General features: G+C 46.6%; 1 protein-coding gene across 12 annotated transcripts in view; it reads right to left on the bottom strand.

The window, feature by feature from the left end:
- Nucleotides 1–16,967, bottom strand: part of IKZF1 (IKAROS family zinc finger 1) — a 96,939-nt gene that overhangs the window by 17,987 nt on the left and 61,985 nt on the right. For 5 of the 12 annotated variants that reach the window (XM_027540243.1, XM_027540242.1, XM_027540240.1 and 2 more), the window contains exons 4-6: nt 16,397–16,456; nt 9,650–9,910; nt 3,721–3,888 (exon numbers count right to left, since the gene is read on the bottom strand). In XM_027540243.1, coding sequence (XP_027396044.1) covers nt 3,721–3,888; nt 9,650–9,910; nt 16,397–16,456 — 489 coding nt within the window. The remainder of the gene's footprint in view (nt 1–3,720; nt 3,889–9,649; nt 9,911–16,396; nt 16,457–16,967) is intronic. The other 7 variants (XM_027540249.1, XM_027540248.1, XM_027540247.1 and 4 more) reach the window with 2 other exon arrangements.

Raw genomic sequence — 16,967 nt, 5'->3', positions numbered from 1 at the left:
ACTTAAACCATGAAGTCTGTCTTTTAACTGAAGAAAACAAACCACTGCAGTGTGATACCAGGGATGCCCAACACCAAGGCAGAGATGTGCGGAAGATGTACCCACGCTGGCAGGATAATATACACAAGTCAGCCTCTTGTCCACTTCTACACCACGGGCCAGGTCTGGCATGACATTGGTGCCGGATTTAATGCTATCAAAGTGAATTCAACTCCTAAATTAGTCTGAAACTAATAATCTGAGGTCTGGAAGAAACCACAGTGGATAAACAGACTTTAATGAAATAAGCATTCTGTTCCCAAAATGTATTTTCTGGTTCTAACTTGGAAAAGCTCTATTTTCTCCCCTCAAAGACCCTTAGAATAGTGTGGCTTCTCTTCAATAGAGCACCCGGTCCAACAGAATTCACTATGAAGGAGGAAATGCTCTCCCCCTGAGCTGTCCAATGCAGCAGCCATGAGCCATGTGTGAACACTGATTGAAGTATGGTCTGTGCCACTAAGAACAGAAATTTGAACTCTAATTTTAAGTAATTAAAAAGTAAATCGCACCTATGGCTTGTGGCTACTGTATTGAGTAGTGTACTTCTATACACAGTTTAGTTCTCCACGAATTTTATTGAGTGATATTTTGGGAAAAGACTAGCACAAATCCGTATCATACCTACATTTAAAGATTATAATAGATAGCATTTTAGGAGATGAAATGGATAAAGGATATTCTATTAATTTCCATCCTAAAGCCAGAATCTTCTCATTCTTTCCTGCTCATATTGTTAGATTTCACATATTTGAGAGTATTATGTCAAAATCTATGCCATCCACATAGGAATGTTTGGTGAAATGGCTTAACGAAAGCTTGTATTGGTTAAATCTCTTACTTAGGTGAACAGAAGCTGCAGTTTAAGACAACCAGGATGAAAACCAAAATTTGACTTCTGGAACATTTACTAGTGGGGAAAAAGAATAATTCTTTATCTGGAGAGAGTGCTGTATCCCTAACCGGGGAAACAACACTGAAATATACAATGTTGCTTAAAACTGCACTTTTTGTTGAGTATGCCCTTTAGAAACTAATAGAATAAAGATAACTCACTCCATGTCCTTTCTTGGAAACACTGTAACTTCAGCAAATTCCTGTACATGTGGCCTGAAAACCCATTTCTATCTGAATACCCATTTCTGTCTGAGTATATGATTGACTTTAACTCTGGAACACACTTCAGTTCTTGGAAGCAACTGAACTACAGTGTATCTTAAAGTGTAGCCCACTATTTTGTAGGAAGGAAGGTCACTAGCCAAGCTTGCAACTTCCAAAGAAAGCAGAGAAGAAGGGAGGGGGACCCCCCCACACACCATTCCAGACCACCCTCTTATTAGTATGGGACAAGTCCTATAGCCGGAATCTCAGGCCAACACCAGTTGCCAGGGAAAGCCACCAAGTTGATGGCAGTTTTTAGTGGGATGGGAGTGCGGCCACTTCACAATGGAATGGAACACAACCTCACTTAGGTTTGTAGACAAAGGCTGACGTCTTCATTTTGTTCCTACGAAATCATCTTGTAGAACCTAAATCTCTGTTGTTTTCTTTCTTCCCCCAGGAGCTGTGTGTCAGTGGCACTTTCTGATGGCAGAATCACCAGCAGCCCTGGATCAATGATAGTTCTCCCCCTATAATTTTATCTACTTGCTCATCAGTGAATCCTTAATGGAAATAAACTGTCCAAAGCCTATGACTATCTATATTGTTAGCCATACTTGGAGCAGGACACCATCACGCCACAAATGAAATAAGCAGGAATGGAGCCAGAATAACCTAAAACACAGCACTAGATGTTTCTAATTTCACCACACGACTGATACACAGAAGAGATTTCTTTGCAAACCAGAGTGATCTGGGATGACAAGGGTAGGTGTCAAGCTAAGACTGAGTCTTTGCTTTTTCTACCAAAGGGGTGCTGTGTATCCTACCAACTCCAGTGCAGCATCACTACCAACGTTGATGGTGTTGGCTTGACTCTACCAGAAGGGTACTGGTGAAGTGGCTCTGTCCCAGACTTCCTGGTGAGCTCTGTAAACAGACGGTGTAACTGTCACCTCTGAAGCCTATAGGGACCCTGTAAACCTTCACCTCTCAGGGGACAACACATGCACTCCTTATTATCCACGTTGCAAGCATCCAAGAATGCTCACTGTCATGGTGTCATCATCCCACTTTGGGGAAATGCCGTCTTCCTGTCCCCTGCAGCAAAGTCCTCCCAGCCCTCAGCAGGGCCCTGGCCCAGGGTCACCCACTGATCTCCTGCTGTGGGAGGAGCCATTGGCTTCAAGTGGCTCCTTTCTCAGGAGATTTTAGGATGCTCGCCCACACCACACCATCCTGGATTTCTAAGAGCACCTAGGAGCCTCCTCTATGCTGATGGTCAGGAAGGAGGTCAGAACAAGGAGAGATGGCTGGGCCGAGCACTTGAGAACCAGACCAGCAGCCTGCCCCCCACAACTGTCTCCATGGCCTTCCAATGAGTCCCTTGGGGAGGACATCCCCCCCATACTCATAAATGCCCCCCAGCCCCCTTTCTAGGACCACTCACAGAGCCACACGTTCACTGGGAACTTTTCCAAAGGTGAACCCAGAAACCCCTCCCTGGAGACCTGCTGCCTCCTCCCTGTGCCCCTGCCATCCCTTCACATGCATCATGGCACCTGCTACACACTGGGCCTTTGCTGTCTCTTCCCTGGGGAGCTCGACAAATGTGTGAAGGCTTCAGATCCCGGCCTTAACTACACTTGCTTCCCATGGGGGAGAGACCACCTGAGTCCAGGCCAACCTTCTCCAAGGACATGCACCCCCTCCTCCGGGCCAGGGGCCTCTTTGAGGTGCTGCCCTGGGGGTGATGGGGAGCTGCTGGTCTAGGCGGTGAGCTCCCTGAGGGCAGGGGAAGGGCGTGATGTCAGATGCCCCCAGGGACAGCACACAGGTCTCACCCTGTCTTCCTCTGACCTGAAGAAGACAGGGCCACTGGATCATGGAACACCAAGGAATTTTCTATAGAGGCAGGAGATCTAGTATAATCAGAGGTTGATCTGGGCTCCCAGGCTGGAGCACTCCAAATACTGTGGAGCATTCACAGATACCATCGTCTCACCGAGACCCCAATTACCTGGATGGGCTTACAACATTCTGGTAACAGCTCCAAACTGGCCTCTCCTACCGGGGCCTCAGTCAGCCTCTGGTGTGACTGCTACACTGGGTCCCTTTGGGCCCATTTGGCGGTGCACCAGGCGACACCTTTGCAAAGAAAACTATCCCCATGATGACCCCCGACATGCTAGGCCTTAAACAGCAATGAGGGTGGCTTCACAACGATCATGGAGAGATGTGTTTGGAAACTTCGGGGCATTGGCAGCAGACTCAGGACAAGGGCAAGCTGGTAAAATCTTTGCAAAGAAAAACCCACTTACCTGAAAAATGGGATGAGGAGGACTCTCTTAAAATATTCTAAGAGGAGACGTGTGTGTGTGTGTGTGTGCATGAGCGTGTGTAATATTTCCCCACCCTTCTTCTCTGGTTTGTTGGGAGACCAGAGGACATGGCGGGAGGGAGCTGATGCTCTGACTGGGTGCAGCCAATGCCCAGGGGACTGGCCCTGGGAACAGGGCTGCCCAACAGGGAGCCAGGCGCCCCTGAGCTGAGCCGCCTGCGCCCACCCAGGGGACCTACCGGAGTGTGTCCTCAGGTGGCCGGTGAGGGCATCCCGCCGGCGACACGCGTAGTTGCAGAGGTGGCACTTGAAGGGCTTCTCCCCCGAGTGCAGCTTGATATGCCGGAGCAAGTTGCCTTTCTGTGTGAAGGAGGCCCCGCACTGGTTGCACTGGAACGGTCTCTCTCCTGGGGGGACAAGAAGGAGAGCGGTGAGAGTGGAACTCGGCGGGGACAGAGGAGGACACGACGAGAAAGTTGTTTCCCACGGGCCTGGTGACTTCCACCGGCTGCAGGTTTGATAGAACATGAGGCTTTCAGACTAAACCTGCCAGTTCCTTAACGCTTCACTGGTTGGGTCAATTTGATCTGAAAATCTAATTTTTTTCCCCTAAATCAGAATGGCACATCACAATGCAAATTCAAACTCATTTAAATAAAGTGACTGCAACATTTTGTGATGAAGAGCCACTCTTCCTGATCAGCAGTTTTGGAATAAACCAATATCCAATTTTGCGTGTTGTGGCATTTGGTGGGGGTTTTAATGTGGCTTTTTTCAAAGGGTCTTTAAAATATGCCACTGAAGCAGCAAAATAAAAAGGAAACTCATTAAAAATGCATTTCAGGATCACAAGTTCATTTCAGCGTTACATTCTTATATTTAAATGAAAGGCACTTCATTATAACAGTTATAATAACTTCTTTTCATTTACATTTTCCCTGTATTTTCCCTTTCAATTTCTTCTCCATTACCTGTCTGTCCCTATGCAGGCAAATCAGGAAAGAGACAGACAGAGTGTGAGGGTGGGAGGGAGAGAAGGAGAAAGACTGAATAAAATGAGAAGTTGAGAAACTGGAGGGACGGTTTCCGTCATCCAAAGAGAAGTCCTTAATCTCTGTCAAAATCTGAGCTGCACTGAGGGTTCTGGCTTTTTCCTTTGCCTCCTAATCCTGCAACCTTGAAGCCAGTATGAAGTCTATACGTATCTATTGAAGTCAGTTCTATTTTCAGTACAGATATTCTAAGAGATGAAATTCAGTTATTATTGGGAACTCTTTCGGGAGCAGAACCGCTGGAGTGGTCACAAAAACAACAGAACAAAACAAAAAACCCACTGAGCTCTCTGCTGTGCGTCAGCTCATGTCCCCAGACTCTGAGTCCAACAACGGGATGGACAGGCCGCTGCGGTCAAGAAATATGCTATTGACTAGTCACAGGTCTCAGAATCTAAAATCAGTGAATATTTAACTCTCACTTAAAACAGGGATACATTTGTCATGTTTAAGTAAACATCAAAACTCTTTAAAAAGTGCTTTTTTTTTTTTAGACAAAAGGCTTTGTATGACCATGATATCTGGTATTGAGATACCATGAAAATGCACTTCCTAGTAACAACTTTACCTTAGGGAAGAAGAATGTGTTAAAATGTATTTTAACAATTTTCCCAATCAATCTGCATGATTTTGGTGAACAAGACGGCACTTATCAAGAGCGATCAGAAGTGCATCTGGTACTAAATCTACACCAGATTAAATTTAGAAGCCTGTGTTGGCATCTGAATTTCAAGATTATCATCATTCTTAAGTGGGAGGGATAGATGTGCTACTGGAAAAACTGAAGCGAACTTACAATGATATTCAGTTATAGACCATTTGGAATCCTAACAATAACAATATATTCGTAATTTTCCAAAGTCTGTATCTAGATTGGATCTGACTGAGCAGAGGAAGTCCAGCAGGTGGAAAGGTGATGGTAAAAGTAACACTTCCTCAATCTCTGAGTTACAAGCCCACACTAGATGAGGAGGTTACAACAGCTAGTAGCCAGCAGAACCAAGGAGCATCTAATAGACATTGTTAATTTTCGACTAGAAACACTTCAGGGCCTTCCCCCACACGTGTGTGTGTGACTGCGGTCTTTAGCTCCAAGCAGATGGAAGAAGGAAGAAGAGTCAGGGTGACCGGCAGGGCGGACCCTTAGGGTGAGTGTTCTGGAGAGCTAGGCGGTCCAATGCCATGAACATGATCATGACAAGGATGTGGACCGTTCCTGGTGACCAACGTGCCTCGGTGTGACCCGTGCCCATGTGACATGCCCCCTCTATGCTGATGAGGTGCTGGGCGCCTGGCTTCTCCTGAGGTCTGAAAGGATGCAGGGAACACTGCCATCCAGCCAGTGTTGTCAGCGGAGAAAGGACAGATGGTTACAGTCATGAATCCCTCCAGCAGAACAGGGCAGGCAGGAAAGACAGGGGCCATGACTTCGAGAGTGAAATTTGTCTTCTAATTTGCTCTCATGTAGCCTGCTGGGCCTGGTGTCTTAATTCCACTGGCAAGCTTTCCTGGAAATCTATTTGTTTCTGACTGTTGTGCCAGCATGAATATGTAACATGGGGCCTGGGGACTGGAAGAGAGCATTCCCTGAAGCCATGACACGGAATTCAACTCAATGTGGCTTCCCTTTGGAGGTGTTAGCAGGAAAGGGCCCTGGAGCCAGAAGGCAGAACTCAGCTCATGATACCTGGTCCTTCTGCTGCCACTGCCAACTGCTTGCCCCTACAGCATGCAGCTGATGGCGAGTGAGCCCAAGTTCCTCCAAGGCTGTGCTCCCTTTTATTTAATTGGGATGAGGAGTTTTGTATCATTAATTCAAAATTTAGTCTGTAATCTCACTGACTCTGTAATCTGTCATTTCAGGGACTCTCTGAAGAACGCCTAAGCTTTTTTTCATAATTTGATTGGGTCAAAAAGAAAGTCCATGGACACCTACATCATAAAATTTCTGATCCTGTATCCGAAGAAAGTGAATTTATAAATATATTGAACCGTAAGGATTTGCCTGGGCTTACTGCAGTCATGCCTTGGATCAGCAATCAGCATGCTGCTGCTACCGCTGTTTAGTCACTGAGCCATGGACAACCCCACGGACTCCAGTCCACCAGGCTCCTCTGTTCACGGGATTTTTCCAGGCGAGGCTACTGGAGTGGTTGCCATTTCCTTCTCCAGGGCATCTTCCTGATCTGGGGATTGACCCAAGTCTCCTGGTTGGCAGGTGGATTCTTTGCCACTGAGCCACCTGGGAAGCCCAGCAGCCAATGTGAGGCTATGTTTACAAAGCCTAATGGTTGCACCTTTTCACCTACAGATGGGCAGAGAGCGGGCACAGGGCTGGACAGGATAACCACAATTCAGACATTTTTATTGATGCTTCCCATTAAAAACCCTATCATTTAGAACCAGGATGCTACACATCTGCATGGTGGGGTTCTCCCTGCATTACACGCTCCTCTCCTAACAGCCTCCCTCTGATTCTCCCGGGAGCCCTCTGAGGTTGGCAGGAAGGTGTTACTATGATGTTTGAGTTAAAAAAAATGAAATTGAGCAGCAAAACTGGGGAAGCGAAATGACGGCATCAGCGGACCACTCAGATGAAGGCAGCCACAGCCCTCGTGGTGCTGGTGATGAGGGCGGTGGCCCTGGGCAGGCGAGTCTTCCAGAAGGAAACCCGGTGTGCCCAGCCCACTGGGTGACAGCAGGTGCAAGTCCAGGCTCCCCGATGAAGGGCCCTCTGAAGTGGCAGTTTCCGGTTCACTATAAGCTGCACCTTGAGCCACCTACAGACAGTCTGGGTCCCAGCATCCTCTGGGTCTGGACTCCTGTCTGCATTTTCACAGGACCTCCGGTGAACTTTACCTTTGGGAAATGCTGCTTTTAGGGAATTCGGGGCAGGGCTGGGGATTAGCAAAGCCTGCCTTTCTGATACATTCCCCTCTGACCCCACGAATGCGGATACTTTGTAGTGTGTCTACTCAAACCTAGTTTGGCCAACATGTTGCTATTTCTATAAATACCAACCTACCACTATATCTATGCAAAGCAGAAAAGCATCATGAAGGCAATCCAGGAGTTCCTTGTTTCAGGTTTTGTTTTTTCCTTTTTAATAGAAATCAAGCTGGAATCATACAGCTGATGGTCTCTAAGTCCCTCTTTTTGGAATGAACTGTTCCGTTAGCAAAACACTCCATGTGTTGGTGCTTATCTGGCACGTAGCCATTATTTGTGGGCAGAAGTGGGCAGCAAACAGACAGTCTACTCTGCATATCTATACTTGGAAGGTTTATCATTAAATGCAGTTATTCTTTTTACCAGGGCAGGCAGTCATTATAATCTGGCCATTTAGTATGCCAGCATTTCATTCAGTTATCAAATATTTATTGAAGAGAACTTTCACTGTATAGTGAGGTTTTACTTGATTTACAGGAAAGTAATTCATTTGTGAGGTCTATTTCTCTGCCAGGAATGAATTAACATGGGTCCCAGTGCATCCTGTAAGGGGTCTCTCACCACATAACTTATGTTCACTTTAATTTCCACCTCCTGACTACTCTCCTGTGAGCTTCCCTTAGGGCTAGATGTGCTGGGGATTGTTCATGGGATAATTGGCGGATTGCCAGGCACATTAGGGAAAACAAAGTTTGCTAAACTGTAGAAGTTAAGTTTTTATCGAAAATGAATGTTGATTGAAAGTAGACATATTATACAGTTTTTCCAGATGGATGACAACCAAAAATCATTTTGGGAACTGCCTGATTCAAATATACAAATGACAACTCTACAAAGATCCGCATTTCCTTACAACCCAGCTGTTTTGCTCCACGAATTTTCTGAGTTCCTGCTTCATTTTTGATAATCAGATAAGTGTGTGGCCCAGGGAAGAATCACATGAGGTCGCGATGTTCATCTTCTTCCTCACTTCCCTGAGCTAGATTACGAAACTCACTTTGCCTTCTCAGTCTGCTGTTTTGCCAGTTTGCTAGTCTCCTCTTGTGGAGAACAGTGGAAGACCCTGGCTTTGAGATAGCCTAATCCTAACCCTAACCACAGCCCCTCGCCAGTACCCCTGGGCAGCAGGGGCTCAGGTTATGTTTATGTCCAAACTTTCAGTGATCACTGGAGTTGGCACATTTATTATGCTTTTTCCACCTTTAGAGCAGAAGAGTAAAGTTTCTATTCGGTTCTAAAGACTATGCATGCCGTTAAAGGTAAGGTGTGCCCTGTTAATATTTTATTTTGAAGACTCTTTAGGGCCGCTCGCGACACTTCCGGTGGGGAAGCACGTGACTGGTCGTCCGCCATGACTGCACTCGGGGCACCCGGGCGGGGCAGAATGTAGACCTTTTGTCTCCAGCCCCCAGTGTGGGAACATGTCAGGAGCTTGGGTGCAGCCTTCAGTTTGCACTCCTTCATTTCTGGATCCAGAATACTTTCTCTTCTGCTGCCAAAGCCTCCATCCCCCACATCCGCTAGGTCGGGGGTTTAGGTATTAAATTCTTTACCAATTTGAGAGGGTCTCCTGCATTGCAGACAGAGTCTTTACGGTCTGAGCCACCAGGGAAGCCCTCATATGGGAGCTGGTGGCAACCAAACCATCTCGGTGGGAGTGTCGCCTGGGAGGAGAAGCCTTCTGAAAACAAAGTCTTTCTGAAAGACTATACTTTGCTGCTATTCCATCAGGATTCAATGAGTGTTTCTAAGAATCAAGTCCTGTTAGTACGAATACCCCCAACATGCATCTCCCATTCCTGGTTTCTCGGTGGACAATCTGAGGAGTGGATTTCAGGGCATCAGTCTCTTACTCTGTTTGGTTTTCTTATGGGTGGACCATCTGGCACAGCCCCGCCGCCCCTATTTAGCGAGCAGAACCTCAGGCCCTTGTCAGAACTTGCACACCTGTTACCTTTACCTTTCTGTTTATAGCTTTAGTTTAGAGGATCGAATTGGTGCATGTTTAGAAATCCTTCTGGATGAACAGGGAGGCTACACCTCGCTCAGGACACTCGGCCAGGAGGGGCCTTGCCCTCTGCGACACTCGGCCGGGAGGGGCCTTGCCCTCTGCGACACACCGCGGGCACCTCCGGGCCACCGAAGGAGGAGCTACGCCAAGCCTTACCAGTGTGGCTTCTCTTGTGGACCATGAGCACATTGGGGCCGATGCAAATGATCCCACAGACATCACACTTTAGTTTGCCGTTAGGAAGTCGAATGCCTCCAGCTCCTGACAAAGCTTTGCTGCCTTGGACACTGTGCGAGCCATTCATTTTCTCTCCGGAGGCATCGAGCATCCGCAAGTCCTCCGCACACTCTTCCCCATTCACTTCACAGGCACGCCCATTCTCTTCATCACTCTGAGTCTCTACTTTAACATTACCGGCTGAAAGAGACAATACAACACAGGGGCCGCTCAGTGTCAGGCAAAAACAGAACAGCACCGCCCAGCAGCGAAGCGACCCAGTGGGAGCGACAGCTTCCAAACACAGGTTCTTAGCACCTTATCCCGGGGACAGCAGCCCGGCCTGGACCCGTCCGCCCACAGGGGGCTGTGACGTGTGGCAGTCGGCATCTCGGGGCTGGGTCAATTGCCTGCCCTTTCTGTAGGTCCAAATGGCAGAGGGTGAAGAAGTGTGGAAAAGCTATTTATAAATTCTCACTTTAGATTGGGGGGGCATGGGGGGCTATCACAGGGTAAGGTCACCAGGTCCACCGTGACAGCCCCTCTGGAGTGACCAGAGGCCAAGTCCAACACCCTGTGAGCCAGCAGAACCCCTGATCCCAGAAGATAAGTGATCGTCAAGTAATCCAGCCCCCACGGGTGGGGGCCCTTGTTTGGCAAAACCCCCTGAGAAGTGCTTATCTAGCTGAGAAAGTCCCCTTAAGCATAAGGATAACCATAAGCTTCCTTTCCTTCATTCATTCATGTGTTAATAAATGTGGGGACAAAACTCAGCAAACACACCCTCAGATTTCTGTCTGCAGATTCCTGAAAGAATTTTGTCTGTTTCTTTGGCACATGACCACTCTAAACCCTTCTTATTCTGTAGTGATAATAAAACCTGTATCCTAAAGTAGGGCCACGAGCCTGAGGGTTCTTCCAGTTGCTCAAGGGTTGACTGGGATGGTCTGTGAATGTAAACAGATCTGTACTAGCTTTTCAGAAAGAAAGACTCATGTGTGGGCATGGGGAGGGGGAGCAGGGGAGGTGAAGGGCTCTCGGTTATGATACAATAACCACTGTCCACTTTGCATTGTTGCTTCCTCAGCATCACATTTAGGGTCATTATTTCTGTCATTCGTGTGTTTTTCTTGGTAAAGAAAACAGATATTTGGTTTGCACTCTTCTGAAACAATGACTGATAAGGGATGGCTGAGTCCAACACTGTGAGGACCAGGAGAAACTGCGGTTACACTGAAAGCCCTCGTGTTCCTCACAGTCTCTACAGATGAACAAGAGGAAGGAGGTAAATTGTGCCAAGTAAAATAATCAATGAGATAGACAGCAACCACGACTACAAAGTTTTTGATCGGCGTTGTGAATCAGTGGTTCTCCCACTATGGTCCCTGGACCAAAAGCAAGTCCCTGAGAACGTGCTGGCAAGAGCAGACTTTGGGGTCCACCTCAGACCCACTGAACGAGACCCACCCCGAACCCACCCCCTTGGACACATCCACTTCCACTGGAGTCTGAGAAAGCCTGTGCTAGGAACAAGCTGGTTGGACTCAACACAGTTCTCGTGATTGGCAAGCTCAGAGCTGGGACTCTGAAATCAGAATTCCTGGTTTGGAATCTCAGCTCCATTCTTTATAAATGCTGAGATCTGGTACAACGCATGTACCTGCTCTGTACCTCAGTTTCCTCATCTGTAAAACTGGAGATTGTCAGCACCGGCCCAACTGGAGCTTTGAGAGAATTGAGGGGGTAAAGAGATGGCTCTCTGCCATCGGGACCCACAGCCGGTCCCGGAGGCAGACTGTGGGCGGCACAGGTAAAGCGCGTCAGGAGTGAACAGGATGAGAACAGTGGGAATGGAGAGTGAGGGACGGATGTCATCTTAAATCTCACAGATGCCCTGACGCCACAGGTCTTGACACTCATCTGACAGTAGTCCATGAAGGCGGGACTTTGTCATTTTCTGCCAAGTGACATTTTCTCTGAGAACTGTATTCATAGACTCAAGAAACCAGGAGGCTGAAAAGGCCTGAGATCCTTTTTGTAAATTACCCTCCGATCACTGTGGATCCTCTGGTATGGTTTTATGTAGATGTATTCAGCACCACAACAGGCTAAGTGCAAAGAATAAAATTCAGTATCGTGTGATATTCTAGTTTTATGAAAAAAAAAATAGGAAGCCCCCCAATTTGGGGGTCCCCAGATCCCTGAGCAAGGTCAGGGGAGAGTAAATCACGGGGACTGGACAGAGGGTTGGAGTCACATGGAGACACATGGAGTCACAGGAGCCAGCAGGCACATGCTGGGGATGCAGATCTGGAAGCTGCCTGCACTTGGGGGAGGAGGGGAGGGGGAGGAATTCAAGGCCAGACGGTCACAGAAAGGTCTGTGGCAAGTGAGAGGGGAGCCGGGGGTGGAGGTGAGACCCAGTGGGCCACACATCAGCCACTGGCTCAGCAGATTCAAGCATGTGTGAATTTTCTCTCCGTGTGAGGGGGAAGTTCCTATCTCTCTGTGTACAAATGCACCTTAGGTGCGTGGGAAAGGTGCAGAGACGCCCCCAACCCAAGGCGGGTGTCCACGAGGAAGGGCTCTCGCCTCACGGGGAGGTGAATGCAAGTGGCGGTCGTATTATTCTTGCACATGACGGAAATCAGGGCAGGGAACTGTCTTAACATGTGGCAAACACAGATCCGATCTCAAGAGTTGAAATCTAACATACATCCATGTTCAGTTCAGTTCAGTTGCTCAGTTGTGTCTGACTCTTTGCAACCCCATGAATCAGGTCCACATAAGGCAGAAGACACACTGGAGAAACACAAGCTCAGACAGGGCGTTTTGGCTTCACTTCTGTAAATGTGAAAGTGGCTTCAGGGGTTTTACGTGATGGTGAGCTTGACTAGCGACGTGGCCCAAGGACAGTAGATGCTGCAGGCCTGGGGGCCCGTGTCACTGGCCTACAGAGTCTCCCTGCCGCACAGGCTGGAGCCTCCTTTAAACAGGGGCACACAGTCCGGAGCGGGTCAAAAGGAAGCCCATTCCTAGATGTCAAGGGGCCCGGATGTGCTGGGCTCAGACACAAGCCTCAGGCTGAGAGCAGAAGTGCCCCCCGACCCCAGGTTCCTGAACGAAGGGAAGCAGGAGGAAGACAAAAGGGAGCCTGGAGGTCCTTCTGAGGGGGATCCCTGCTCTGGGAGCCCTCCACACTGCTGGAGGACAGAAGGCAATGCCTGGAGCGTGGTGGTAGTGGGCAGCTCTGGCAGCCAGGCTTCCACTCAAGGCACCAGAGGGGCAGGTGCGGGTGTGGAGAGCCTGCCCCTGCATCTTGTAGGCCTTCCTGGGAAGGCTCTTGGGTCTGAGAGCTGGTGGGTCCGTGGTTTTGAACTGCACACCCCGGAGCACTCAAGGGCACCAGCCTTTGCTCAAAGTGAAGGAGGAGACTGGGACCAACTTCGGCCATCCGCAGGTTCACACCCAAACACTCCAGAGCCCACCCAGAGACAAGTAGGGCCCCTGCACCCTGTGTGAGAAGGCCATGTGATCAGCCCTCTCTTATTTTCTTCCTCAGGCCCATCCTGTCATCAATTCCAGGAACCAGTCATCCTTCCTAACTTGCATTTAGTGTTCCGTGGTCCAGCCCACGGATGCTGTCTCTGTGGTCATCCCCTCTCTAAATTCCTAAACCATTCCATCAGCTCTGGTTCTTTGGACCCCAAGCTGCTTAGTTGCACTACTGCTTCTATGAAATGTTATACTCTCCTTGAATATGGGGATTATACTTATAAATATTTTGTAACTCTGTCCTTCCACCGCTTAGAAAAATGTCAAACTCAGTATGGTGCTGAGTGGAACTGATTAAATATAGAACATGAAATGGAGACTTTGTGTTTCTTGACCCTGGAACGCATTGGTTCAGGCCTAACCGTGCAGCTAACTTTTCCACAGAGTCCCAGGAGCTGATGGACGAGGCCCCGGTGTCATTATTTAATAAGCATGGCTGCCTGCAGAGTGGATGTGCCTTCAAACCCTGAGCCAAAAGCCACTTTCTTTCCAAGATGCAATTTAAAATTTGGGGAAATGAAAGTCTCGTTTTTACACATCTCAGAGACTTTCTATGTTATTAGCAACAGGACAGTCCTTAGAGTGACCCTGGGTGCCTGGTCATTAGCACACAGACAAGGTTAGCCCTGAGAGAATCCAGAGAACTTGGGGTCACGGGGGCCAGGAGGCCTGGACCTGTTGCCAACCATTGTATGCCTCATGAAAGATTAAAACGTGTTAATGCAAAGGGATATAGCACACTGGCGGCCTCGCCTCACAGATAGATGCTGTTTCCCCATCACTTTCCTTTCCCTTTAGAATGTGTCTATATATTTATAGGTGAGGTAAAGCATTGGTACTCAGATGGCATTGTTCCACTGAACAGACATTCCCTAAACTATGAGTTTAGACCAGGTAAGCTCAAAATGCTCAATATTTTAAATGAAAAATCAGGAGACAGAAATATTCCTGCAACTGGTGACTAGCTAGGAAAGATCAAATATATTTAAGGTGTATCTTGAATGAAGGTAATTAAAAATTTTAGATGAAGAAAGATGTGTAGAAGTTTTTGTGCTGCCTCTAAGGGTTTATGAAAACTTTTAAGCACTTTAAGGTTAATGAAACCACTGATTAGAACTTATATCATTAAAAATGCAGGATTTTTCATTGCAAGGAGGCATGATTACTTTCTTTACTTCCCTAATGGGAAGGTAGCCATTCCCTTCTCCAGGAGATCTTCCCGAACCAGTGACTGAACCCAGGTCTCCTGCGTTGCAGGCAGATTCTTTACCATCTGAGCCACTAGGGGAGCCCTCAACTAGAAATATGTTTATCCTTATTTGATGTTTTGGGTTTTAAAAGCAATAAAATCAGGGAGAGATAAAAGAGGAAGCGTATGAAAAACAGAATGAGTTACTAGCATTTATTTACATTTTTCTCAGGTAGCAGGGGACACAAATTGAGATAGAATAGGGTCAAACAGTTTGTTTTTAATTTTCAACAAGGGACAAGAAAGAGGTAAATGAGGAGGACAATTCTCTATCATGACCACTAGGTGGTGATGTTGGCCCAGAACAGTTGGGTTGCTTGCTTGGGTGGGGACCTCGGCAAGATCAACAGTTGCAACTTGGGTATGTGGGAGGGGGTGGAGAAGGAGGAGAGAAGAGATACTAAAACCTGTGAACCCAACTGTATAAAAGTAAAGACAGGAAGGGCATTGAAACGTGTATCATCTGTCTTACAGTATCTGCAAGTATTGTGTATCTTTATAGGCAGCAGTTTTTACATACTGAAGTCTTCACCAAAGGATCTTCTCCAACACTGCAATGTGCTTGATCCTAAACTTTCTCAGATTTAATGAAAACATGTCAGAATGTATTATCTTACTCTTAAGTGCATTTGACTTTTTAATATTTCAACAAATATTTCCATATTTCATCTCAAAATTAATATTAGTTCTCTGTGCTAGTACCTTAAAAGTGTTTTATGTAATCACATAAGCACACATATAAATACACATATACACACATATAAACATTTATATGTACATGCATATAATCTCACAGAAATAAATATCAAGCTGTTTTAAAGTCAATTCAAAGGAACATTAGTAAGAAAGAGAAAGATCTCTGTAACTTTTATAAACTGGAAAAGCAGTCAGTGTAGGTTCCAAGAAAAGGGGTAACCCTAGGTTGGTAAGTGCTAAGCCCTTTTGCTGCCAAGAGTTTTTCATAGCCAGGATGTCATAGACCTTTAACTGCTACTGACACCTTTGAGCTTAGAGTTTGTGTTAATACTTGTTACAGGATTAAGCATGACTTATGATATTGTTTTATAACATTAGAACATTTACCAATATAGGCTCTGAAGACTACATCCTAAGGGGGCAACCAACTTGCACCACTTTTAGTATTCAACTCTCTGGACATTTTAAAAAAGCCCTTTCCACTTCTTAAAATACTCCTTTAAGGATGTCGCCCAAATATATTTATCATTCATCATCTCTCAATACCTAAAAAAGAAAAATGAAATTAACATCTGCGTTGGGTTTGACAGCTCAGACCAGGAACGTCCCGCACACAGAAGCACTCAGCGTGTCTGCTCAGGAAGTGAGGACCACGAACTAACGGCCTTGATGCCCTGCGACTTTTCTCCTCTCAGTTCTGAAATTAATACTTCCGAGCTACAGAAGGAGAGCACGCATCCTTCTTTGTCCTACAGAATTGTACAAGGCATCTTGAAAGTTTGTTGGGTTATTTAACGGTGATAGAAAGTCTGGTCAGTATCATTATACTCAACCAAAGAGGAGATACTGGTAACATTCATAACGAAACTATTTAACAGCATTAGTAGAGTAATAATTCCGTTAAACTATTATTACTTCTACCCTTACTGTTACTGCACTGCCACCATGGAAGGCACGCTCCATGTGCATCCAACAGCCTATGATAAAACCAGGCGCCCACACCTCAAGTGTTTAAGTGGAGTTCTCGGTGGCAGATGCTTAATCAACAGCATGACTGATACTTATCTCAATGCTTCAAGTATGGAGGAAGGTGATGAAAAATCATGCATTCACAATATTTACACTATGGGAACTGAGTATGAAATGAACATGCATTATCGTTTTCTAGAAGCAAAGTGTATACTTACGAGAGAAAGAATTGGGAATTATTGCATGGAAATCCCTAAAGCCGTCAGCCCCATAAGCCACTGCAACAAAGAAGGCAAAAAAAAAGCTGGGCTGTAACACCATCCAAGAGACAGAGTAAGAGTTTAAAAGAAACTATTGTTGTTGTTGTTGCTGTTTTAAAAAAGGAAAGTAATATTACTCCACACCATTATTTAGCTACCAGTCTGGTACTGTCAGCCTTCAAACCAAGGGCTGAAATGGCAACACAGTGCTTACTTCGAAACGGGATCCCACTTCCCAGAGGTCTGAGCTCATGGCACCAAATCACACAGATGCTATAGAGTAAGTAACCTCTGGTGTGCTGAGCATCTTAGGCACTGCTTCTGGAACATTCTAGAACAGTGAGAAACCCTTCAGCAGAGTGGGTACAGACAGGTCCAGGATCTGCTCATCATAGCCGAGCTTCCCCTGGGAAAGTGCTTATCTTCACAGAAGCAGTGTGACTCTTAACGGGCTGACTGCATTGCAAATGTTCTTCCTTTGGCTTTTTCTTAGAAAGTCCTCACAGAAAATTAGAAAATGTTCATGCAA

Source organism: Bos indicus x Bos taurus, chromosome 4, assembly GCF_003369695.1.
Source record: "Bos indicus x Bos taurus breed Angus x Brahman F1 hybrid chromosome 4, Bos_hybrid_MaternalHap_v2.0, whole genome shotgun sequence".
In the NCBI taxonomy this organism is placed as follows: Eukaryota; Metazoa; Chordata; class Mammalia; order Artiodactyla; family Bovidae; genus Bos; species Bos indicus x Bos taurus.
The sequence above is the reverse complement of the archived record's forward strand: the minus strand, read 5'-3'. Positions and strand labels throughout refer to the sequence as shown.